Below are 25,330 nucleotides of genomic sequence, written 5' to 3'. Positions count from 1 at the left end.
ACACGCGCTCGCTCTATTGGGTAGAATGTAGGCTCTGGCCATCCTCTTGGTTCTTTGTAAGAGTATTGCAGGATCCGACATTTAAGGCTTTTTGAGTGGCGGCCCTATCAGAAGCGATACTGGCCCCATATATTCAGTTGTAGGGTTTTAATTTGAGTGATTATTTCATATTTTGTCTTGGTGTTGGTGTGCCTTGTCCTAAAACAAATATGATGTAAAGCAATCTTCAGGACGCAGTTCGTATCCGCACATTGGTCGTAATAATCTGGCAACGTAGCATCATTTTGAATCGATGACCGATCATGTTTTCTTTTTGCGTCATCTCAAATTCCTGTTTCTACCAGCGTTGTTCTGGTCACAAAAGTATTTTAATCTAAAGTCTGAAGCTGACTTGCGTCAGAAAAATTTAAAAAATAAATAAGTAAAAGTTCTAGATTTACTTGTTGGACTTGCGCGAGTGAATGCTTCATATTTTAAGGGAAAAATGCGATCATTTAGGGGCAGCCTTGATCCCTGAGATGTCATCCCTCCTTGACTTTGATAACCTCTCACATACGTGTTTATTAGCAAAGTCCTTGAAAATGCATGTCTTCACAAAGACGTGCAAATTTCTCATGCAAACAAAAGTGTGGCCACACATGTCGCACATTCCACAAACGCCACTGCCAACCTGGTCTCTCCTCACTCGTTAGAATTTCATCTCAATCTTGTGCTACACAGCGGTGTTTTTTTTTTTTTTTAAGATTTTTTTTTTTTTGGGAATGTATTTTTGTAACTCTTTTTATTTTTAGTGTGTCCGAGTACTACACTTTGGTGAGTAAACCTCTCCCACTAATTGGTCATGAACGTAAGAGGGTGTGGAAGGGTAGGACCTCTGAAGACATTTTGCACAGCAGATGTTTTAACGTGTCTCAGCATGAAAAAACACAAGTGTGATTAAATTAATGATGGCAAAATCGTGTTTTGCTCGTTCAAACTTAAGGATGTCGTATAATTTTAGTAAGTGAGGCGGTGCAGGTTGTTCAGCCAGTACATTTGTAATGATTTATTTCATGATTCTCACCCAATCCGTTTTTGCCAACTTTACATGACATCCTATATTCACTTAAATGCTCGCTAAAGACACAATAATCAACCTGATGAATGGTCTATTTTTTTTTTTCTCACAAATATTCACTCGTTTTGAATTTGATGCCTCTAACACATTCCAAAAAGGCTGGCACTGGGGCAACAAAAGACTGGAAAAGTTGAGGATTGCTGAAAAAAAACATCAGATAGGAACAATCCACTTGTGAGCAAGTTTGAGAAACTGGTGAGCGTCATGACACGGTATAAAAGGAGCACCTCTGAAAGACTCAGTTGTTCACAAGCCAGAATGGGGCGAGATTCATCGCTCTATGATCAACTACTTGAGCAAATAGTACAGAGAGAATAATGGTTCTTTAGGTACAATAAAAAGGAATTTGGGGATTTCATAATCTACGGTTCAAAATATCATCAAAAGATTCAGAGAATCTGGAGAAATGTCTGCATGTAAGCAACATGGCCAAAAACCAACAAAGAAATCACGCGACTTCCATTCCTTTAGGCAGAAATTGTTTATTTTGAGAATTTGTTGTGAATAATGGCGGCATGGTGGATTGCTAGTTAGCACGCGTTCACCCCGCAGTTCAGGGGTACAAGGCTGATCCCGCGCTCCAGCCTTCCTGTGTGGAGTTTTCATGTTCTCCGCGTGCCTGTGTGGGTTTTCTTTGGGTATTACGGTTTTCTCCCAAGTTTTATAGACAAGAATGGGGGGTTGATTGGACGCTCTAAATTGTCCCTAGGTGTGATTGTGAGGGCAAGTATTTGTTTGTCTTTGTGTGCCCTCTCTTCTCTACACCTTTTCTGGGTATGCAGTAGACTGCTGGGATATGCTCTAGAGCACCCGAGAACCTTGTGGAGATGAGCAACTCAGATGGATGGATGCATTTTGTAAACAATTAATTCCGGTTAAAGACGCATATGCTGGATGGAGAGTGAGATGGGTGGTTGTATGATGTACGTGTATTATCTCCGATTGATCTACTATTGGTTTACTCGGTATGTCGTTGATGGTGTAGTGGTATACTTGCCTGATTTGTGTGTGGACAGGGTGGGACTGGTTCCCGCTCAGTGATGGTGTATATGGTTGTTGGGCTCTCTGTTTGTTTCCTGCAACTGGTTCGCGACAAGTTCAGCGTGTTGTCCACCTGAAGCAAGATGGGATTGCTTGACCTTTAAATAAATTGTGATATGATGGCAATTTGTCAGAGTACACATGAGTGGGAAATCACAGAGAGAATCAACAAAAGCACATCATTTTCAAAGTTGCACTGAGCCTTCCATTAACAGGTACAACATGCTCAAAACCCGGTGGTTTACTTTGCCATGCAACAACAAAAACTGATTCTTTGGATAAGATTTTGAAGTTATCACTCTGTATCCAGCCACTTGAGAAATAGTTGTAAACCTCCAGTGATTTGTAAGCTTTCATCTGGCGGTGTGCCGCAGAGCATGTCGTCAACATCAGATAGTTAACATGAACAGGATATGACACACTTGGCCAAGCGTTCTCCTCTGAAAAATCAGCCTTGGATAGCGTGTATGGGTCGGTTCCTCCGCGCAAGAGTAACTTTCTGCCGGCATCACGTTTGTAAATCAGATGAGGTGCCAAGATGGGGAAAAAAAAGACTTCCCACAATGCCTTGCTCTGAGCTGCGTGCTAGCGACCTATTGCACGGTCATTGTTAATTATTAGCAATTCATTGTTCACTGACTACATTTTTACATTTCGGGGTAAAAGGAATAAGCAGAATGACTCAGAACAAAGTGATTACATACTACATTATCTCATTGCTTTTGACATACGTGGTTAAGTAAATACAATTATATTGTATTGTATTAAGTTCTCAAAAATAAAAAAAAATAAAAAACACTGCGCTTGCCTGTGCATGTGTACATGTGCACTTGTAACTCTTTGGATGGAGTCTTAACAGCAGGAGGCTATAACCTACGCTGTCCACACTCTGTGATCACCACTGTTTATGGCTGCATAAAACTCTCACACACACACGCACAAACACGCACAGCACACATCCTCGTTCCCTCTGTTTCTATCTCTTTTAACCTCACTTTCAAACACGCTCACACATTTATAGCTGCTGTCTGTCTCAGAAGCTGTGTAATTATTGCCGTCTAGTCTGGGCTGGGGCTCTTATCAGTATTGTGACAGAAATGGCTGACAGATACACTCTCTGACACTTTATGTTATACACGTGTGCTGTCTCTGGCACCCTTTTGTCCATTTTTGTTCTCTCTTCCTCATTATGTGTTGTCTTTTCCCGTCTTGACCATGTTCTGTGCTTCCTCTGAGGTGGTGAGGGTGAGTTGGTGAGTCAGAGCTCACCCTGCCAAGCCATGTGCCAATTCAGGAGATTGGCATTGAAGCCAGACATGAGCTCATCGGCCCAGCTGGGCAGACAGCCCATTACAATGCTCAGCAGGGCCCTACCACAGGGGTGGAAAGAGCTCCATACATGCTGATGATCCACTCTTTCTCTCTCCTCTCTCCCTTACTTCCCATTTGTCGTCATCTTCTCTTTTTCTTTCGCTACCTCTGACTTTGTCTCTTTCTTGATGAGTTTTCCATGTCCTTTCAACTCAAAAACTGATACACGCTGCCATGCCTGCCAATCTCCTTTTTCTTGTTTTTCTCCTTTCATTCTCTTACACTATTTTACTTCAGTCACTGCTACGGTGTATAATATATATAAATAAGAGAATGAGGGGTGTTTTTTCAAATGAAAAGGTGGATGCAAGTTGTATTTTCTTGTGTGTACTTCTTCGGACTTGAACCTGTGTAATGTATGGGGGGTTGTGGATCCTTTTGGGAATGAAAAAAAAAATCATTAGTATGGGCTAGGCTAGAGTGTGTGTGCATCTATGTGTGTGCGTGTGTAAAACACACCTGTAGAGACATGATAAGATCACTATAGCCAGGCAAGGGCAAGACACAGCAAATATGATGTGGCATGCCAGGTGTTTTTATTGAAAGTGACTCCCTGGTTTTCAATCTAGCTGTCTGGAGAGGCGTGTATTTTCCTCAGCCCTCTGCCGAAGACATGGAGCGAACAGTCAAAGCTTAAACACTTTGTTCTCTCAACTCATTCTGGTCTATGTCGCTGTTCAGCTTTGTCAGCAACGAGATGGACAGAGCTGAATTCATGAATATCATAAGGAGAGGTGACTCTGCATTTAGGGGAATGGGGTGCTGCAGTGTTATATTTCTCTTACAATCATGTTTGTATTACATTTAATACAGATAAATGATTAAGACTGGGGCATTGAAAATGAACTTTCCGTTTGATATTATTGTGATATATACTCATTGTGATACTGTGATTATGCAATGGTTGAACTGTATAGAGAAAGCTCAACAATGCATCAAAATATGTACCGCGGATGTATAGTGCTCAAAACCTGCTTTGAAAATGAAATCTTTTTATCTGTTTAAAAGTGAACAAAAGAACAGTTTTTCGAATTTCTGTGATCATTAAACTCTTCTGTTGTTGAAGTCTCTGTATTTGCAATATTGAAAATTTACATTAATTTGTCAGGATATTATGTTTTGTGTGTGCTGTGACAAATCTCCTTTGCCATCAATGGCCCTCTTTTTTAAATTGTTTAAATTTTTTACAGTATTTAATAAAAACTCGACCTGTATGACAGTTATTCATTAGACTTATCACAACAAATGTAAATTGCAGTTAATATTACATTTTTTACATGTCGTTTTAATGTTTAAGCAGACCTCATCGCACTTTAATTTTCCTATTTATGTATATCAGGGTTTAAGGTTAATCAAATTTAATGTTACCGGTACATTAATTGTCCTTGCTCCTTTCTTTATGGTGCTTTGGTCTTTGTCGCGTAGTAACAGAGAAGCCAAATGCTATGAACACAACATCGTAAAACCTGTTTTTATCATCTGTTTGAAGCTGCGTTTATAGCACAATGAGGTAAATTCACATTTAAAATAAAAATAATAATAATAATCAAACTTCACTTACACCTGCTCATACTGACCGATTTTACTGTACTGAAAGGTATAACAGCGCAAACAAAACAGACAAAGCATGCCCCATATAAATATATAAATATTAATAGTTTGACCCGCCCCAACACAAATTAATGTCAGCTTCAAATATAAATAGTATTGTAAAGATTTCTCATATTCCTTATTCTGCCATTTTATGACAAATTTCCCTTAGAGGTTGTTTGTGTGACTTTGGTTTCTGCTTGTTTGCCATTCAAACAGCCTAATGAGCGTACTGGTTGTACAGAATACCATTTTTATAGGCCAATACAGAGCAATTATACAGTAACTAAGCCCCATCAACTCTGCCTAGCAACAATGCGCTATGCAAATGTGTGGCAAAATGACATATCATCTTGTTCTTACATGACAAACTAGATTTTTTGTGGCTGAAATTATATAACGTGAGACCTGTCTTTGTAACTAATAGTACTGTCATATTGGACCGTTTTCACCTGACAATATTTTGCATACAATTTCCTGTATATTAATTCCTTCCACCATCCAAAAACCTGCATTTTTTTGGTTAATTGGTGTCTCTAATTTGTACTTGAGGCCAAGTGAATGGTTGCTTGTCTATGTGCCCTGCGGCTGGCTTCAGGGTCTCTTCGCTGCAATATGCTCCAGATCACCTGCGACCCAAGTGAGGACAAGCGATTTCCATTACAAAATAGTTGGCTGGATGGATGGAGGTTTGGATAATTTTTATATTAATATGATGATAATATTAAAATTTTTAGTCATAATACATTATGACAAAAAGGCTAATATAATTTCTTGTGTTAAAATTCTGAATTTACGACTACTTTAAGCGCTAACATATTGTTGCACATGATTAGTTTGTTGTTGCAGTTTTGTTGAGTGGCCATTCATTATCATAATCATTGCTCACCTCCATTATTTCAGTTTTCCGCCTGCTCTTTTCATATACGCCATCAAAAAAAGAAATCCCTTGATGGATGATTGAAAAAAAACTGAACTAAAAGGCATCATGACTAAACATCAATTCATTTCAGGAATAATGTAAACTACCATGAAAACATCTGCAAGTAAAGTAGGATTTGTAGCATTCTACATTTTCCGTGCATTTCTACGTTCCCTCATTTGTTCTTTCACAATAAATAAATGGAATCCCATATAAGCAAGAATACAAACACAAAATCTAAACTGGCATTTAAAAAAAAATCTGTTGACAATTCTGAGAATCAATTCGCCTTTCCCATCTGAGGCACAAGATGGCGCTGTAAATTGGTGTCACCCACCGCACCACAGGGGCTCAAATTGGGACTCCCAATCCTCGTTATTGTTCAATGAGAGCTTTATGCTGTTTCAATCATACAACAGTTTATTTTGCATATTCCTGGCTTGGTCTCAATAACTTTAAAACGACAAAACAAAAAATATTGTGGCAAGTCAAGTATGCAAGAATAATTAGAGTGCCCGCATAAGTGCGTGCGTTTGCGTGCGTGTGCGTGTGAGCGTGGGCGTGTGTGCGAGCGTGCATGTCCGCCGAGGACTGCAGTCATGGAGGAGGGTAGGGGGACCAGTAGACGAGGATGCATTTGGTATTCAGGAGGGCCTGGTATTTATCTGTCTGCTGGCTGTCTAGTCTGGTCTGGCCTGTTAGTGGTATCACACTGCATGCTCCCTGGGGGACTAAATTGACGCTCCAGACAGTTTGTGTCTGAGAGTGCGTGTATTGTTTGGTGGCGTTGGGGTGTTTGTCAGTAGAGGTGAGTACCCCTGGAATATGCACGTTAAGAGTTCATTTGTTACAAAGAAAAAAATAAAAGAGGCCTGCTCCAGTATGTTATGCACAGGCATATATACGAGCAAATTAAATGAAGTGCTTTTAATGAAAAAGAGGGTATAGAGGCATTTTTTAATGTTATCAGCCCCACACAAGTCGTAACTTTTTAAATCTTACGTGTATGCGTGTGTGCGTGTGCGTGTGTGTGTGTGTGTGTGTGCGCGCGTGCACTGTATAGATAAATATTTAATGAGCATGGTTAGTGTTGCGACACTTATTTAAAGTTTATTTATTTTGCTTGCTGGAGGTCTATTTCACTTTACTGTTGTATAAAAATGGCAAACCAAAAGGGTGAAGACATTTTTCAAAATATTTAGAAATTGTACTACGTACTACCATAATGAGAATTGTAATTTACTGTCTCTCCCAGGATGAATAAAATATCTATGTCTGGCTGTCTATGTATTTTGTTTTTTGAGCCACTTCTGTGCCAAATATTTCTTTAAGTACCACTTGTAAGGACTAGTTATGGCCTTAATAACCTACTGGTTAAAAGCGGCATTCAAAGTCTGTGAGATTTGAATAACCTAGTTTATTTTAAGACTGCAAATGGTACTGTACTAGTCAGTGAACAGCATTTGTACAGTATGTGTGATTAGATGCAGCCTTTTACAGTCTGCCTGAGTCAGGGGGGTACGGTGGTGTAAAGGGGACATTGGGGGTCATGCCTCTCTGCAGCACATGTGGCCCTGAACCACGAGACTGGTGCGGGGGTCAACTCAAGGTTAGCTTCTTCAAAGACCTTCTTCATTGGTTGAGGCCAGCCATAACAAGGGAGTGAAACTTGAAGCACTCTTCCCTCCCCCCAAAAACGCACCAGGCCAGCCCTCTTCTTCCTCCTCCCCTCTGGTCTGCTCGCCCAGAGCCATTGTCAACCACAACCCGGACGTCTGCTTCTCCTCTGACTCAAGTCAACGCTTTCAGTCACCCCCTCCCCCTTACACCCGCTAGTCAGACACACACATGCAGGCACATGTATATCACTCACTGTCCTTGCCTTTCTCTATTGTCATCTACATGTTCCTATTCATTTCTTGTCGTGCATGTACTAATTCTTGACGGACATTCAAATGTTGTTTTAATGTTATGCGCAAATGCAATGGCTTTCAATTGTTAGATTGGAGTCATGTAAACAATCGTACATACATGTTATGTTGTTTATGATTTGATGTAGTTTTGACGAAAATTATTTTTAATGTGTCAATATGTATGTGTGATTTTGAGAATACATGCCGCAGGAAATAGGTTACACAATTGGAACTCTCAATGTCTTTTATAATGTTTTGTTAGTTGGTCAATGGAAAAACTGCACAACGGTCGTGATTTGCTATAGCGTGTATGCAGTGTAGTATACTTCACTTTCGTGTACTTGGCACTTTTTCCAAGAGATTTATTTCACCTCCATGAAGGCAACAGTGTCGGTCGTCCTCTGGAGGAATGCGATTGGTTAGCACGGCTGTCAGTTAGAGTGTGGGCGGGGTTGAGTCCACCCCGTCTGCCCTGGTCCAGTTCGAAGACAGCTGCTCGCGGCGGCGGACGAAAAGGAAGAAGTGCAAAATGCGAGCGCCGCAAGAAATGGCTTAACCTCGAACTGGCAACGAATTCACTTTCCGAGTCCACCCCGAGAGAAATATGGCGTGAGAAACATCGTGGAACATACGTGCGTAACTGACGCGAGTCAGCCGAAGCGGCGGACTCTGCTGCCGCTGCCTGGAAGTTTTTCGTGCTTTTCTCGTCGGGGCTCCCCGACGGTGACGGTGGCGGCGGCGGCTCTCTCCTCCCCGGAGCGGTGTCCCGGTCCACCGAGGCCACCGAGCCCCATGCAAAACCTCACGGCCCCTGGCGGCTCCGGCAACTCCAATGTCACCTGCTCCTGCAACTGTACCGCTTCCCAGCCACAGGGAATGGAGATATGTGAGTATCATACTTGTGTTTTCCGTGACCTTAAATCCGGCCCAGAGACGAATGCAGTTCCTAATCCGTTTTATGTACACTTGCAAGTCCAGTGTCGTTTAGGACAAGACGCGAGTTCCTCCAAGAAACGAGTTCGTTTGTTACTGTCAAACATGCCTTCTCATTAATATTTCTATGGCTACTTCCATTTTTTGTGGGCCAGCGCAGTACAATGGAAACTTTAAAGAGGGTCCATCGTCACTATTGGTATTTCTCTAGAATGTCGTTTTATGTGGCCATATGACTTTCAAGTTTAAAGCGAGAAGCCAGTAAACGTGTGACGGTATTTTTAGCTCATACTGTATAGCTGCCACTAATACGTGGACAAGCAGCAGTCACAATAGCCTGCGGAAATAATGACTTACATTGGAAGTTTTGCACACATTACTCTTAAGGTATGTTTTAAATCAAGAAACTTGACAGCTGTTTGTCTTAGGGAGAGTTGTTTCTATGAATTACACCCATTTTAGTTGACCATTGACATCAGTGCGCATAGAATATAAGGGATCCCTACAGAGGGTTAAATAGTTGGCAGTCAGCTCTAACAGGAAACGCTGGAATGGTATGATATGTCTGTCTGCTGTCTGAGTTGCCCACAGAGAAACTGTCATTATCAGCTCTGCTCGAATGCTGCCTGTTAGAGCCACTGCAGATGCTCCTCTTTATGACTGAGACACAACAGACATATGCAGGATAGGAGAAATACAGAGGACAGTCATAGCATGCTGTCAAAGACAAATTAACAAGAAACACACAGAGAGACAAAGGTGAGTTCCCAGCCAGGAAGCTAGATTAGAAGTTTTACAAAAAAAAAAGATGTTTTCATGCACTCACCAAGGACCAACATGCAGATGTGCAGAAAAATGAGACAGAGTTCCAGTTATGTGTCATTTCCATTGTGGGAGAGGCCAGGCTCGGCAACCGGTGGTGAATGTAGGATATTTGATTTAGATTTGGCAGCAGAGTGTAGCTGCAGTGACACCATACTGTAACCAAGAACTGTACGTTTGTATGTCGTACTGACTCATGGCTCAACTTGCACTGGTCATGTAGTGTCAACCAGTTTTTGCTCACCCTGGGATTAAAAAAAAAAAGTCAGGGATGTAGGTAAAGAGGAGAGTACAGGTAGTCACTCAGTTAAATTTCCTCAAAGCTATGACTGTGTTGTTTGTTTTTTTTGGTACTGTTTTCCATAAATCTGTCTTGTCTTGAGTGACACCCCCTCATTCTTTTTATTGCATTTTCTCAATCAACATGGCATTATTGCGGCCATCCATCCAATTTGTTGGTGTTGAAAAGAGCTTGTTTGTCTGCTAGCTTGTCTAACAGCGATCGCAAGACTGAATAATGTTGCTCATGCTCTGATAAATTATTTGGCTGAGGAAAGCTAAAGTCCTTTCTTTCATTTTGTAAGTGGAACTGATAGTCGGTAGAGAGGAAAGAGAAACATTCCAGATCACAACGCTAGTCCCCAAAATGACAATAGTTGTTTGTATATCACAATATTGAAATTCTAAAGTCATGCTCGTAGATACATTGACTTCTTGTTATGGAAAATTGTAGAGGTGGGTGATTTGGTTTAAAATTCATATTGCAGTACAAACGAAATCACTTTCATGGTAACCGTAAATATATACACCTAGCATTCTTCTGGTACTTCCTGAGCAGCCGAGGTAGCATGGAAGATGGGTGACTGTTCGGCGTGGACACAACAGCTTTTTTAAAACAACTAGGTCCTGGATTTTTGCAACCATAAGGCACATTTAAAATGTATGGGGCGTTTTATAATGCGGCACACCTTATGTGTCCACAGCGTTCCAAAGTCTTTAAATATTGTTGCGTGACTTTTATGCATGCTCCGCCAGACTGCCGACACGTTGCTTATATAGACGAAAGGCAGACGTTACTGAGGACAGCATGTGGACATTGAAGGGGGAAGGGTGCGTGTGAAAGGGGGCGCTAAAGGCACCCCCCCAGTAGGTGCTGGTATACTGTATAGTGCAGCAAATGAATTTGGAGCTTGCCATCATTCAACCGTTGGTCATCGCTGTAAACAGGGCATTCAAAGTGAAGTTGCAAACAGCGTGCAAGTGATGGATGACAGATGGCGAACACAACTTTACTAAGACTAGGAGTCAGCACGGGTGACTTACACCACAATTTGTGAATAAAAATGTTTTGAGCTTCAATAAAGGACAACCAAATTCTGTTTTGCTCCCGCTGTCTTTTAAAAACTTACACAAGCATGCATGATTCATTTAGCGTGCATGCATGCTACCGTATGTTTTAAGTGAGCGTATGTTTTACTATGTCTGCGCCCAATAATATGGTGAGCCTTGAATATAGAAATAGTACCTGTAACTGAGACAGCAACTTTTAATACGGTGCAGCTGATGGTTGCAAAAATACGGTTTGTCATATTGTATCGCAGAATATAAAGCTACAAATAATATTAACTTACTTTCATAGCTGGTTACCAAGTCTGCTGTAGTTCTCCAAACTTCAGGAATGGGGTTTGAGCAAATAATCTCCTGCGCTGACAAAATGTGGTTTACCGGACTTGCTCAAACGATCGTTCACAGGCATGCATTGTCTTTGTAAAACCTCATCCAGTGCGCCGCGCGGCAATTTAGAGACGGGCTCCTCTTACTGTATTACCACGAATATGAAAGTATAAAGTCAATATTCTAACATTGTGGTCACTGGGGCTCGGCCCCACTCCCAAAATCTCCATTTGCTATTTGTGTTGACATCAGGGAAGGACGTTCTAATCGATTTACATTTTGTGCTTTTCAGAAAAAATACGCCAGAGTCCTACAAATGAAAAATCTAATTGATCAAAAAGCTAAATGGAGTGCACTTTTAGCTCTGTGTCGACTCAATGTGTTGTCCTAAGAGCTTTACAAACCTTATATTGACTTATTTGAAACTTATCGATTGAATAGGAGTATACGCCGTCGCGTTGATGCAGCCATGACAACCTTCAGAAAAGTTTTCCTTTTTAGTTTAAAATAGCTCACTGTTAACCACGAGAATCCCTTCTTGTACACCAACCAGCAGCAGAACGCAGGGTGTTTGCTTTCGGTCCCGTAAATCCATCTGGGTTATGTGGTTCCAGCTTCGTCCTTGCTAGCGCTAAGATAGCTGGGTATTTCGTCTCCCTTCGAAAGACACACGCACACACACGCGTTTGTTGCTATGACGGCGTGAGAGGCCAACAGCGAATGACAGAGGCGATGATACACTGCAGAGATGGACATAATTGACTGTACTGCTTAACAGTTGATTTCAAGCTCATTAGCTTGCTAACTACTCCCACAGGCTTGCGGGACCCCACTCAAACACCCCGGCTGCCTCCAACACGACACAGACACACGCGCAATTCCCACATACATAAGTAGTCACACTCACACACATACACCGAGTTGCCATTCAATCTATGCGACAATGCAACGTTATTAAATAACTCTTTCTGTATTGAATCCTACATTTCTGATTTGTTGACTTTTAGAAAAAAATAATTATTTCTTGTATAGTGAGGTTAAAAGTGAAACTATATGTTCACAGCATTATTATTACTATTATTGCTCCTGTATTATTATTTCAATGTAATTTTGTTTTTGTATATATGCCAGTGGCATACTACAATGCGACACAGGATTCTCGTTAAGGTAAACCATGTTAGGAAAAAGAAAAAAAAAATTATGTATTATTTTATTTTGCATCTTCTAAGTTACATTTATTAAGTGTAAAAAGTGCTTAGAGAGTGTGGGGGTCATGTGTGGGTGATTGTAAAAGCTTAATTGAGGTGCAAATTACATACATTGCTTGGCTGGGAAGATCTTTTTTTTTTTGTGTGTGTGATGTTATAGTTTTTGAGTCGTTTAAAAAAATATATATCAACATTCAGACCTGTTGTGTTTACGGGTGTGCAAAACACCCCCACCACATAATAGTGCCTAGCTGGTGATGTTTGGCTTTTGTGCGGGTATGTGACAGTTGATTAGTTTTCATTTTTCGTGAGGCCATTTTTGTGTGATCACATCACGCAGGTTTGTTTTGCGCTCCAGTCAGATAAATGTACTCTGGTTTGTTCAAAATTAGTTTTCAGGGTTTATTTTTAGATATGATGTACAGAGGAATCCCCTCTGTCGCCTGTCTTGTTTTCAATTTGATGATTTCCATGCAGTGTTTACAATCGATGTCCATTGCTTGCATAGCATTGTAACTCCTCTTTGATCATCCAAAAAGTGTTGAAATCTAACCTGATTTCTTATATCGACCTATCACTCAATTTGGAGTTATTTGGGGGCATACAATTGGACATTGGGACATGTTTTCATCCAAAAAGTAACTCATATTTAACAAACGGGTTATTTGAATTCAGAATTTTGCTGTGTTGCTTGCTGCTACATGACACAATAGAAATCCTATGACACGATAAAGATAAATCCTGAAACCGCTCTTGAGTCTGTAGTGACTTAATCTAGTATTGTCTTTTATGTCGGAAATACACAACGAAGTGCACCATAACTGGTAGGGATTTACCCATTTCCTTTTAAATTTAGACAGTAGCTCACATTTCCCCCCTCCACGTAATCTATTGTTGCACAGTATTGACTTGGCTTGGTTCAGTTCCACGCTACTTGGATTGGTTTGGGGCATTGTTTTCTACCTCGAAATAGTACCACCGGAAACCAAATTGAACAGTCAGACACACTTAATAATTTAGAGAACAATATATTTACTTGTCGGTATGTGGCTATTAACCACAATAAGGAGACTTGTGGCTCAGCGTTAGACGAATAATACTGCAGCTCTCATACCTGAGGCACAGCAACAATTTAAGTCATTGTAATAGGTGTCAGAATTTTACTCGGGTCTAGTCAAGTATCCTCATAAAATGATAAATCTGCTAACTAGGTTCTACAAATATTAATATCTGCATTGGATTATGGAAAAGCGCCCACAGCGTACAGTATTGCAGTAAAATTCAGTTAGTTGTTAACAGTTGTTGTTAAATCGAGGCTTACACAACAATGTTAAAAGAGGTGATTTGCGTTTTCCTCTAATTGACAGCAAAGCAAATTTTTTTTTTTAGTAATAGCCTCATCTAATAACTAATCTGTTACCACACATAACCAGCCAGTTACGAGAATTGTTTTTTCTTCTAGGAAAGAGAAACTAACAACTAATGCATATAATGCAAATAACAAGTACCATATTTTCCGGGCCATAGGGCACTCTTTAAAGTCCCTAATCTTTCCCAAAACAGACAAAGCGCCTTGTAAAGCGACGCGCCCATTATATGGACTAAGCATCACTCGCGACCATCAACCCTTTTACTCATTGGGCTGTTCGGAGTGCATGTTAGCACACCCTGCTGGGCAAAGTCTGAGTCATCTATGCTTCTAATTGACCGTGACTTATACATTATGTGACTATGGTGTTTGGGTGATGGTGTAGGAGAAAGCTGGACAAAAGGGCAGCTGTCCACAATGTTGTAGTCTGTCTTATCATTTATGTTATTGCAAGCAAGAAACGTCCCAGGTTTAGACAACAGACTGCAAAAAGCCCAAAGCACAACAGCACATCTCTCTAAACAGCCATGCGAGCAGCTGAGCTAGCGCGAGCAGCTGAGCTAGCGCGAGCAGCTGAGCTAGCGCTTTGTAGTGCGGCACGTCTAGTATATGCATTAAATACGGAAATAGCACCCTCAACTGGTGTTGCGCCCTTTGATGCAGCGCGTCTTATGGTCGTAAAAATACGGTAAATGTGAAATTTTATATTTTACATTTCCAATGTAATCTAAAAACTGTTGCCACTATAAGATTATTTCCAGCTGCGATGAGCAAAGAGTTCATGAGCTCTTTTGAGTTTACTTCTTTAGACAATGCTATATACATGCGCTAGGAAAGGGGGTCACTGTGTCAGTGTGTGGAGTGGCTGAATGTGTCTCTGTGTATGCAACAGTCTGGAGTCAGGGCCAGCCAGGTGAATGCAAAGGGTTGATCAGTAATCCTGTGTATGAGTGCAGTTAGTGTGTAGGTGGCTGCAGGTTCATCGTTCAAGTGACTTGCTGACACTTACACAAACACACAGTCATATGCGCTCTCGTTTACACTTGGACAGATGTTCACTTACACACTTGCACATACAGACAGGGACTGTAGTCACAGTCAATATTTGCCCTTCTGTCTTCAGCCAGATACACAATCCAAATTCACAATAATCGCGAGGATTTTCCAATCCCTGCATTTCATTGGTGATGTGCTGTCGATTTTTGATTAATTAATTGTGGAAAGAGTCATGTCTTGGATAAATGGGTGGGATGTTAAAAAAAAAGTAATAAACGCAGATACAATAGTAGTCCCAAAATGAATTGCTTTTCCCGCTGGCTGCATCCCTGTCTAGGGCGCACATTTTGCAGTCGTGGTGATCCGCGTCATCCGTGATCTACACAGAAGCATTGTGGGTAGTGAGGCAGGATGTCATGGCTACCTGGTGTTAGCAACAGAGTTGTAAAGTTACGGCACATTCCACCCACAAATACTTAACCAAACCTCCCTTTCGTGGCAGCACGACGGCAATGCTTGATTATCACAAAAAGACGCACATTGTGGCGAATGCGGTTTTTCATTTCTGACACGTTCAGTCGTGTCTGCACGCTAGCTGTAGTTTGAACAAATACTGGTCACGGTGTGTGTTTGATGTACACGGACACAATGTCCTTTTTGCTACGCCAACATATTGTCGGGCCTATTATGGATTATGGAAGCATTAGTCAGCAAACTCATGTTTTTAGACAAACAAAACTGTGTGCGTATGCCGTGTCTGACATCGAATCAGAAAGATCTCTCGCAAACGGAGTGATGCGTTCATGGACCGGGAAATTCCAGTGATCAAAACAAAAAAACATGACATATTTGCCACAAGTCCTCATTGGCATTTCATAAATATAAAACACATAATTGAGTTTGGTGCAATATACGGTGTTATAGTACTAGCAAAAAAATAATAAAAAATGTTCCTCCTATTTAATGATTCTTTTTCCGTATTGCATTGATTATGTAGACCAATCTACTACTGTTAAACTACCCATATTAGTGAAGAAAAACAAAATGTTTGGGATAAAGATTAAATGAAAACAAAATTAAAAACCAATACAGGTGTTTATTTTACTTTTCTTTAGCGCAGTACATTTTTCTTATTTACTAATCAAAGTTGAGCGTTGTTTCATCTGATTAATTTGTACATACATAATGAATCAAGCTCTATAAACTAATTATTATATAAGAGCAGCTCCATGTTGGTGCGACATGCCGCAATTTACATATGATCCGATTAATTGACTAATCGTGACGACTGTTGGTGATTAGTCGACTGCCAAAATAATTGTTTGTGGCAGCCCTAAATCACATACAAACGATTAATATGCGGAATGGCGTTCCAGAATGTGTGCAAGTTTATAACGTGAAAGAAACCTGACTGCACTATGTTGCTTGCGTACCAAGCGTGTAACATGTACGTGTTTCTGCTATCGCTACGAGTCCTTGAAGCTGTTTAATGCTGGTGTTTACAGTAGAGCTAAACACACAAAAAATAGAAGTACACGCGCTGTAAATTTAAAGACAAGACAAGCCTCGTTTTTAAAACATCGCTAATGCTAATGGTAAAATCCAATTAACGTGCCAACTGAAAATTGGCATGGACTTCAGGAGTGATATTTCTTCAAATAACGAATATTAAATTATAAAGAAACAAGTGCTTTGTAAACACATTAAGACATATAACAATACTCAAAGGCCCAAATTCTCCACCATCTGTGAAAAACTAAGTTCTATAAATTGAGAATTCTTCTTCGTGTCATTCAACTGTGTACTCCTTCCATGTGCGGCTCCACAGCGCCCCTAAGAGGTCAAAACGTGCTGGAACAGCCAGGATGTGTTTTTACTTACTGTTTTTTTGTTGGCATTATTTGAGTACATTCTTATTTTACTTTGTTACTAATTCATTTCATTGTTGTCCTTTCAAATTATATTTAAAGTTGCGTTTTCAAGGGTTGAAGGAATCTTGCTGACCTCAAAATATAAAGATAAAGATAAAGATGTCCTTTATTAGTCCCACAATGGGGGAAATTTGAGGCATTACCGCAGCAGAGATATAGATCACCAGAGAAAGATACAGAGAGCCAAAGGATTTTTTTGTCATACCATCACGCATTTCTGCATAGTATGGTACGAAATATGATACCTGATTAGCCCAGTAAGTCCAAATACTTAAGAAAATGAAAATACAACTGCAAAATAACAAAAATGATAGAGATGAGAGCTATGCTTAATCGGGGTTTAAATGTATGGAAAAATGTAATGCAGCAAAGGTGTTGCTGCAGAAGATGCCAGAAGTTTACATTTCACATTACGTATTTTTATAAGGTCATTTTTTTCATGACAGAAAGAATACACAGTTAAAAAATATAGTGTTTAATGTCCAGGGGTGAATGGGCATGAGGCTATAATGATAGCTTTGAGTAATTGAGTTTCAGTAGTTCAATACTAAGCTTTGAAGTCAATGAATAATCATTTAAATAATTGTGATTTCAACCGCAATCAAAATAATCGTGTTTATTTTTATTTCCGTAATCATCGAGCCCGAGTTTACCAGTCTGCAGGATTGGAATGTGCTTTTTACATTTTTACATTGGTGCTGCAGAGCTATTCAGATCATAAATGTACTGCCAACAAACACAAACTGAGCAATGGTGAATAAGATTGATATAGTCCACAAAGAAGAATCTAGTCACGCAGCAACATAACTTGCAGAGCAAACCTGCAATAAGATGTCTTTAAGGAATAATAATAATAATAATAATAATAATAATAATAATGGTCCGCAGCAAATTTGCAATGCTTTATGTGTCCCTAATTGTATTTTTTTACGTTGATTTAAAAAACATCAACTTTACATATTTTAATTTTAATTTTGTGATTTTACGTTTAACCTATAAATGCTTCCGCAATATGGATTTTGCTTAGTTAAAACTACGACAGTTAAAAAAAATACACCTGTTCTTGAACTTAACCCTTAATTCATAAATGATAGTAACTATGTTACAAAGTATGTTACTAAACTATTACTAAAAACAACTGCAGATTCACAGACAATTGCGTCCTCATTTCTAAGCTCTCTCCCGCTCACACATCGCATACATATCTGATTTATATCCGTATCTGAAAGTGACCAATGTGTGGCATTAAAGAAGAGCCTTCTTTTTTTATTTATTTTTTATTTATTTATTTATTTATTTATTTAGAATAGGTGAGCGCGCAGGTGCCAAACCGTAGGTCAGCGTGGGTTCAAGGTTAATGAGTAATGATTACTGAATTGCATAACTGTAAAAAGGATTTGGGAGGGTGCACGGTGCTTCAGCAAGGTATGGATAGTTGATGATGTAAGTGTGCTATTAGTTTCTTCATCAAACTAAAAAAAATCTGCTTGTTGTTGGAGTTCGCTTCGGGATTTCCCTGAAAACATGACTGATTTTCCTCTTGTCCTTCAGTTGATCCTTTGATTTATTTATTTTTTTTTCCCCATGGCACATTCATTATCTTTGACACTGTGCAGGACTCGACTTCCAATACTGCTGTCATTTTACACAGTTGGCTCTCTCTATATTTTATTCTGAATGATGAGGTTAAGTATAACTATTATTTTCTGTGACTTAGCTGTGTTCAGGATGTGGTCAGGGTGACTTGCCTCTCTCCAGTGCTCATGAAGGTTTGATACTTGGAATTAGAAAATATGAACACGTAGTTCAAGTGTGTACACGTTTATTCCTCCTTTAGTATGTTTTTTCAGTTAAAAAAAGAATGCGAAGAATGTTGGCTTTTAAATCAAAGTGGACCATTATTACCAGAGACACTGTGCGGATTGTTTCTGTGCGGTTGTTAAGTTGAGCCGAGTAGGTCCGTTTGGCTGGGACAGTCCTAAAGTAATAAAAAGTGAAACTTTTGTGTGCTTCCTGTCCTGGGTTCACCGACAGTGCATAACACTACAGCATCAATAGCACCCAGCCACTGTGGCTGCTGGATTTCCTTTGTGTCTCGATTTTGCACCCCCATCCAACACACACACATAAACACACCAAATCTCCTCCCTTGGTTCACAAAATGCCCTTGGGACCAGGGCAGATTTTGTAGTCTAAGTGTTTTTGAGACGGGCCATCCGTCAAGTGTGCATGATGGTGGGCAACCAGTACATGGAAGCGGGGAGTTTCCTCACATCTATTTAAACACAGTTTGACTATCTGAGATGCTAAAGAGTTCAGACGAATGAATCCATCTGCTGTGCGTCTCATGACTGCAGGTCTGTGGACACACACCGCCACAGTGCTGCACTCCAGACGCATGTCGCAGACAGTAAACAAGAGCACAGGGATTTTTTGTTTTTTTTGCTTCACTAGCTGATTTGACCCACACCCACCCCAATATTCAGTTAAATTTAATAGTGAGCATACTTATAATGCCACATGTACTCCGCTTCACTGCAGTGGCAGTGAAAGAAAATATGTAAGAAATAAAAACAAGCAGATGCATTAACCTGCTCGCTGGTTTTGTCTCTCACATGGGGTAATACATTTTTTTTTACATGTTCAGAGACTGGTGCATCGACTGCACATATCAGACATGTTTGGGCATGTCATGTTTTTTGGGTTTACTGCAGATTTTGAGTAAGCGTAAATTGTCAAGGGGAGGCACTGTTGTTAAGGATCACTGCAGGATTTTAATATGGGAATTAAATGTCCTTTCGCATGGTGTTCATCTTCATGCAGCCTATCAAAAGTCTTTAGGATCACTTTCCAACACCTCGGTGCGCTTACATGCCTGCAATGGGATGCTAATGCTAACTATTCCGTTGCTCTCTATAATGGTACTGTATCAAAATGCCAACATCGGGTATAGATAGTGTCACTGCTCAAGGTGCATCTATGGGCCATTGCACACTTGCTGACAATATTTATTATGTTATGGCAACTCTGCAATGTGCCTAATTGTTTATTGGATGCAAAATAAAAAGTCAAAAGACATTTTCATATTTGTGCAGTGAATCTGCTCCTCAAAATTCTCTGCAAATGTAGTTTGATTTTACATGTTCTCTTACTATAAAAAGTTACGGGTTAGGTTTTTGTAGGTTTTCACGGCTTCAATTGATATTGACAGATAATATTGTTCACTTCTCCGAGAAGCAGCATAGCTGGAGCCACTTAACTGTCCAAATTTATATTCTCCCAAAGGTTGCCGTTTACCTCTGCAAGAAGACACCGATCATGTTTGAATGAGTCAACAAGCTTCCCCCTGTGACAATAAATGGCCCTTGTTGCCGTTTTGTAATTGCCTGAATATAAATGCTGTATGTGCAGTGATTGACTAAAGAGTGCATGCTGCTTAGCATCACGCACGGAGATGTCTCCCTCTGGATGAGCGCATTACTTTGACTGCAATCCACGATGCAAGACAGAAGGCACCAAGGATTGTTTTACGGATAAGTCATTGTGATTTTATTTTCACATTGGAAGTCATAGAAGGCTCCGAAAGCATTCCTTGCTGACTCCAGTATGCACAGTATACTCTTTATGTTGTCTGCTGCCAGGACATTTCATAGTATCTTGTGACTGATGCCCTGGATTTCGGAATGAATGACCCTCATGTGGAGTTATTTTGGCAAGGAAAACAGAAGCACTTTAGATAACACATCATGCCACTCAGTCACCGTTTTGTAATCTGTTGTGTTGTCAGATGCCCCGAACTGTCACAAATTGTGGTGTTAAGGCTCCAGTGCAAACTACTGTAAAGTAACATCACACAATATGTAAAAATCAAACAAGCCTGCCCCATTCTTTGCTTTTGAGGTATTTGCATCTTTCCCTAAAACATAAAAATGCCCAAAACGTGGGCATCTTGCGCTTCCCTGTTTTGTTAAGCTGCGTTGAGGCACTACGCAATTAATTGAAATTTTATTGGCATTTCCATTTTGTGTTCCCATGATCATAAAAATGTATCAAAGAAAGACGATAAATGGGTTGAACAGTGCGGTGTGTCTATGCAAGTTCCTCTGCTGTGAAAGCCCCCTGAATGCACCTGTGCCGTTTGTTGCAAGCATGTGACGTTTTCTGCCTTCCCTCAGCGTGCTATAGATGTTTATTGTCACTTCATTTAGAGTTTGCCAAACGTTGCGTGTCCACCATATTTTATTTAGAAAATGACTGAACGCTAACTCGCTATTCCAGCCTAACACTGATTGTTTGCTGTCTAGCTAACGTGTCTAAATACGATAAAGGCGGATCGACCGTTCCGTGTCAACACCGCACAAATCACTAATTATCACCTCCATGGCGGCAAATAAGCTACACTTCTGTGTCGTTATCGCAAAAACATTACTTTGAGTATTGAACACAAGAAAGTCGGCGAAGCCATATTAATTAGTAAGATCTCGAAATACTAAAATAAGTGCTTGGGTGTTAAGCTGCACGAGTCACATAGATCTGTATTGAACGCTGTTATAGCGGAGAGTAACCAATGTTTTACATTACTATTCTCCGATTTCTGTTATTCTTCATGAAAGCATATCGATTATCTTTTGTTTTAGAATAATTGGTTCTAAAACTATTCTTTGTTTTGCAATACACTTTTATGAAAATTACAATTGCATTTTTCAATTGGTGGATGGAATAATCATTATAATGATCAATTCTAAAACAATTCCACAGTGACGGCCCTACTATTTCAGTTGCACAGATCCTCCCATCGACTTCCTAAGTGTGTCACTTAGGCACCTTCATGGAATGTAGTTCTGGTTGGAGCTACCCTGAAATGAGGACGTTCCCTATTTATACCTCACCTGGACCGCATACTCCCAAAAACGTAGGTGCCTTTCCTCTTGTGCTCTCCAGAGACTGCCGTAAGTCGTGCGCCCTGTGAAGGTGAAACATCATATTTCACGCTTTGAGTCATTTCAGCTGCTCACTAACGACTCATAACAGCCGTTAGCCAAGTGAGTGGCTGACTCCTGCCGACGTGTCAAAGGCGTTCACTGACTGCCCAAAGGCCATATTGTGTCTCTATAACCCGATGCCTTCATGATATCATATTAATTGGTGAAGAAAGAGAAATTCTGCTTTTTTTTTTCAACACCAACAAGGAGCTGCATGTTATCCGCTTGGAGTTTGAAAGTAGCATTCACAAAAGACTATCCTGTCCGGACATTGTCATGGTGCAATGAGTTAGTAACCATTCGTTTTTATTTGAATGCCAGTCAATCTGTTGACATGACTGGCTCGCGTGTGGCTTGACAGGATGGTTGCTTGGGAACGGCTGATCAACACTCTTTCTTTTAGAACATGCGTTGGTAATAAGCACAACAGTCTCTATAAATTACTTTGAATGGATTTATTAAAAACAAATGCTGAAACACATGCTCCTTCAAAGTAAGAGCTGAGCAGTGTGTACGTCACTGCCCACAATTAATCTTCTGGATCCACTGCGTAAGTTCATTTCATATTTAAAGTGTTTCATTTTTAGATGTTTATGGAATTCACATCTCATGAGAATCCTACAATCCAGAAATCGACGCCACCGTTAGATTTTACTGTCATACCTTTTTGGGCACAAGTTTCCATGTTACGCTTGGTGGGTGTGTCACCTATCCAATCTATCAGCAATGTTATTTGTTAAAAAAATTATGATTTTGACTTTTGAGATGTGATTAATCAGATTTAATAGACTTGTTTTCTTTACTATGCTTGAAAACAGAATCTGTATAGGCTAGTTCATTGTTGTTACTGTAATACTAGTGCAGCTCATAGTGCCGGAGACAAATTCCTTGAGTGTTTTATATACTTGGCCAATAAAGATGACTGTGATTCTGATTCTGATTATGATCCATCAACTCGGATTTTTTTCACAATGGGATGTAGGGTTGGGTGATATTCACCGTTTCACCGTTTACTCATTACATCAGAGTGTACAGTAATACCGTTGATCATTTTAGACTTATTTCGTAGCTTGTGCTGAGTACTGCGAGTCTGTCTGGACTTTTAACCAAGTTTGAATGGTTTATGTCATTTTAGAATGTGTCTTTTCATAACAGCAGGGCTCTATCTATCTATACGCCAATGACCACCTGCTTGAATTGCATGTATTTTGCTTTGTTTTCTAAACGATCGTCAGCCCCCCGTAACATTTCAAACATGACAACTTGTTGCGCTGTTGGGCCCTTGGTTCTTGACAATTTGTTCCAGAAATCATTTCTATGGGTTGGCATCAGTGGAGTTTACTGTAACACTAAAGTCTTATTATATTGAAATAAATAATCAGCATATTGCTCACTGTCAACGGAAAACCCCTTTGATGGGCTAGCGGAAATTAGCATTAAAAGTTTCACACTGCCCCTAAGAGGCCAAGTGTGCCAAGAGTGACTGTATTTTAAAGTTGAGTTTAGGTTGTTGAATAAATGCTAATGTAAATACTAATAATAATGATGACTATTTTTCAACACTATCAAGCCTGCAAGCCGAATAAGGTTCTTACTTTATCTGCAACTCACACACTCCTGCTCTTCCTCCTTTTTTTGGCAGTCAACAGCTGACCCTAATCAGCCACAGAACTGCTCTATTGTCTGGCTCGGGAGAGGGGAGCACTCACTCACACTCACACACCGACAAACACTAACACACAACAGACGGGAAGGGAAGGGGGGTTGGGGATAGAGGTTGTCTGGTCTAGCCCTGCCTCTTGACTCTCAACCCCCAACATTGCTCCTCTCCTGCCTTACCTACATGCAAGCTGCAAGAGCACAACAATATATTTATGGACAGTGCGCATGCGCTCGAGCATAAAAACTGCCGCATCTTGATTTTCATGCAGGTGCAAGACCGTTTTGGCATGTTTGGGAATGTGGCAGACTGCACTGTGCCAGGGTGGTGCTGCGTTGGACCAATGGTGTTTTCTTTTACATGCCCCCAGCGCACCTACAAATTGACTGAAAGTAGACTAATCTTAAGCCCAGCCAAAAGCAGGTCTTAGTTGTTGTGCAAGTAGTATAATGTGAATTTGATCAAGGTGCAGGTCTGAGCACCGCGAATGTGTGTGATGGATGTCATTATATTTCAGTCGTAAATATGATAAACATCATAGTCACAGATTAAACTTCTTCTGCTTCTCAGTACAGCCGCCAACAAGTTCCCAAGCCGTGCAATACATTTTTTCAATGCATTGTGGGCTCATGATTGTTTACAAAAGTGGGGGAAACACTTTTGCATGAAACGCTGTGTGACAAAAACATGCTGTCACAACTACTAAAATGCTACTTCTGGTGTCTTACAGGAAGTCACGTTCATAATTGTTTCTCCAGGAGAACCCTCAGGAATAAGGGGGATAGTAAATCATTTTTTTGTCCCAATAAATCACTGGATAATTTCCTGCGGCACACCTGATGATGATCTTTTATGGCACATTGTTTCGTGCGGGTTTGTTTGGTTTTATTAGTTTTTGTTTTTGTTTTTGCAAAAATTGCTTTGTTTTAGTTTCACTTTGATTAGTTTTAGTATTTTTTATTTATTTACTTATTATTTAATTTATTTATTTTTTTGTTAATTATTTTTGGTGGAGCCTATCCCAGCTGATTTCGAGGGAAATGCACACTACACCCTGAACTGGATGCCTGCCAGTCGCAGGGCACACACAGACAACACCACTGAGTGGGAACATATCCCACGCTGCCCGCACACAAGTCAGGCGAGTGTACCACTGGTGACTCATGAAAAGGAATTTGTTAATTTAAAAAAAAAAAAAACATTCAAATTTGTCATTCTTTAGTGGCCATTTGCTGCATGGAATTCCCCTGGACGCTGATGTGGCTGCTTGCTAGCGAGCTAATTATGATTAGGACTTCTGCTCCTAGCAGCATGATGATCCTGTGTGAATTATTAATATAGGTCATGGTCACAGCATCCGGCCTGGCCCAACCCTGTGCTGCCCCATTACTATCAGTGTACACACCCCCTGCTTACTCTTGCAAACCCGCAACCCGCCCCATCTGTCAGACAGATTAACCCAGCAGATCACCTAAACCAAAGCTGCGCGGAGAGATGTTGTGTTTTGCGAACCATCTAAGTTTACCTTAGTCTATAAATGCTTGTTTTTGGTTTCTTTTTCAAATCCTAAACCTCAAGACCTTCCCCCATGCTATGAAAGTGTGGACGAAATTCATGTCCGGTTATGATGTATACCAGAGGTATTCAATTACAAGTCACAGAGGTCCACGACTAAAATTTCTTCCAATTAAAAGGTCCGAACCAAAGTCCAACTTCCCTTAATATCTAGCCTATGTTCACATTTTTATATAGTTTCAATATTTAGTCATTTTCAACAGAGCGCACTAATATACTAAATATT

General features: G+C 40.2%; 1 protein-coding gene across 2 annotated transcripts in view; it reads left to right on the top strand.

Annotated features, from left to right (window-relative positions):
• Positions 1-25,330, top strand: part of LOC148329492 (low-density lipoprotein receptor class A domain-containing protein 4-like) — a 146,369-nt gene that overhangs the window by 97,564 nt on the left and 23,475 nt on the right. The window contains exon 1 of one of the 2 annotated variants that reach the window (XM_088307366.1): positions 8,455-8,840. The exons of the other annotated variant lie outside the window; for it this stretch is intronic. Coding sequence (XP_088163492.1) covers positions 8,747-8,840 — 94 coding nt within the window. The 5' untranslated portion in view covers positions 8,455-8,746. Of the gene's footprint in view, positions 1-8,454; positions 8,841-25,330 lie in introns of those variants that run through there. 2 annotated transcript variants of the gene reach the window in all.

This window comes from Idiotropiscis lumnitzeri, chromosome 10 (assembly GCF_059441095.1).
Source record: "Idiotropiscis lumnitzeri isolate Australia: NSW breed Sydney's pygmy pipehorse chromosome 10, RoL_Ilum_1.0, whole genome shotgun sequence".
NCBI classification, from domain to species: domain Eukaryota; kingdom Metazoa; phylum Chordata; class Actinopteri; order Syngnathiformes; family Syngnathidae; genus Idiotropiscis; species Idiotropiscis lumnitzeri.
Note: the sequence above shows the minus strand (reverse complement) of the source record. Positions and strands in the feature narration are given on the sequence as shown.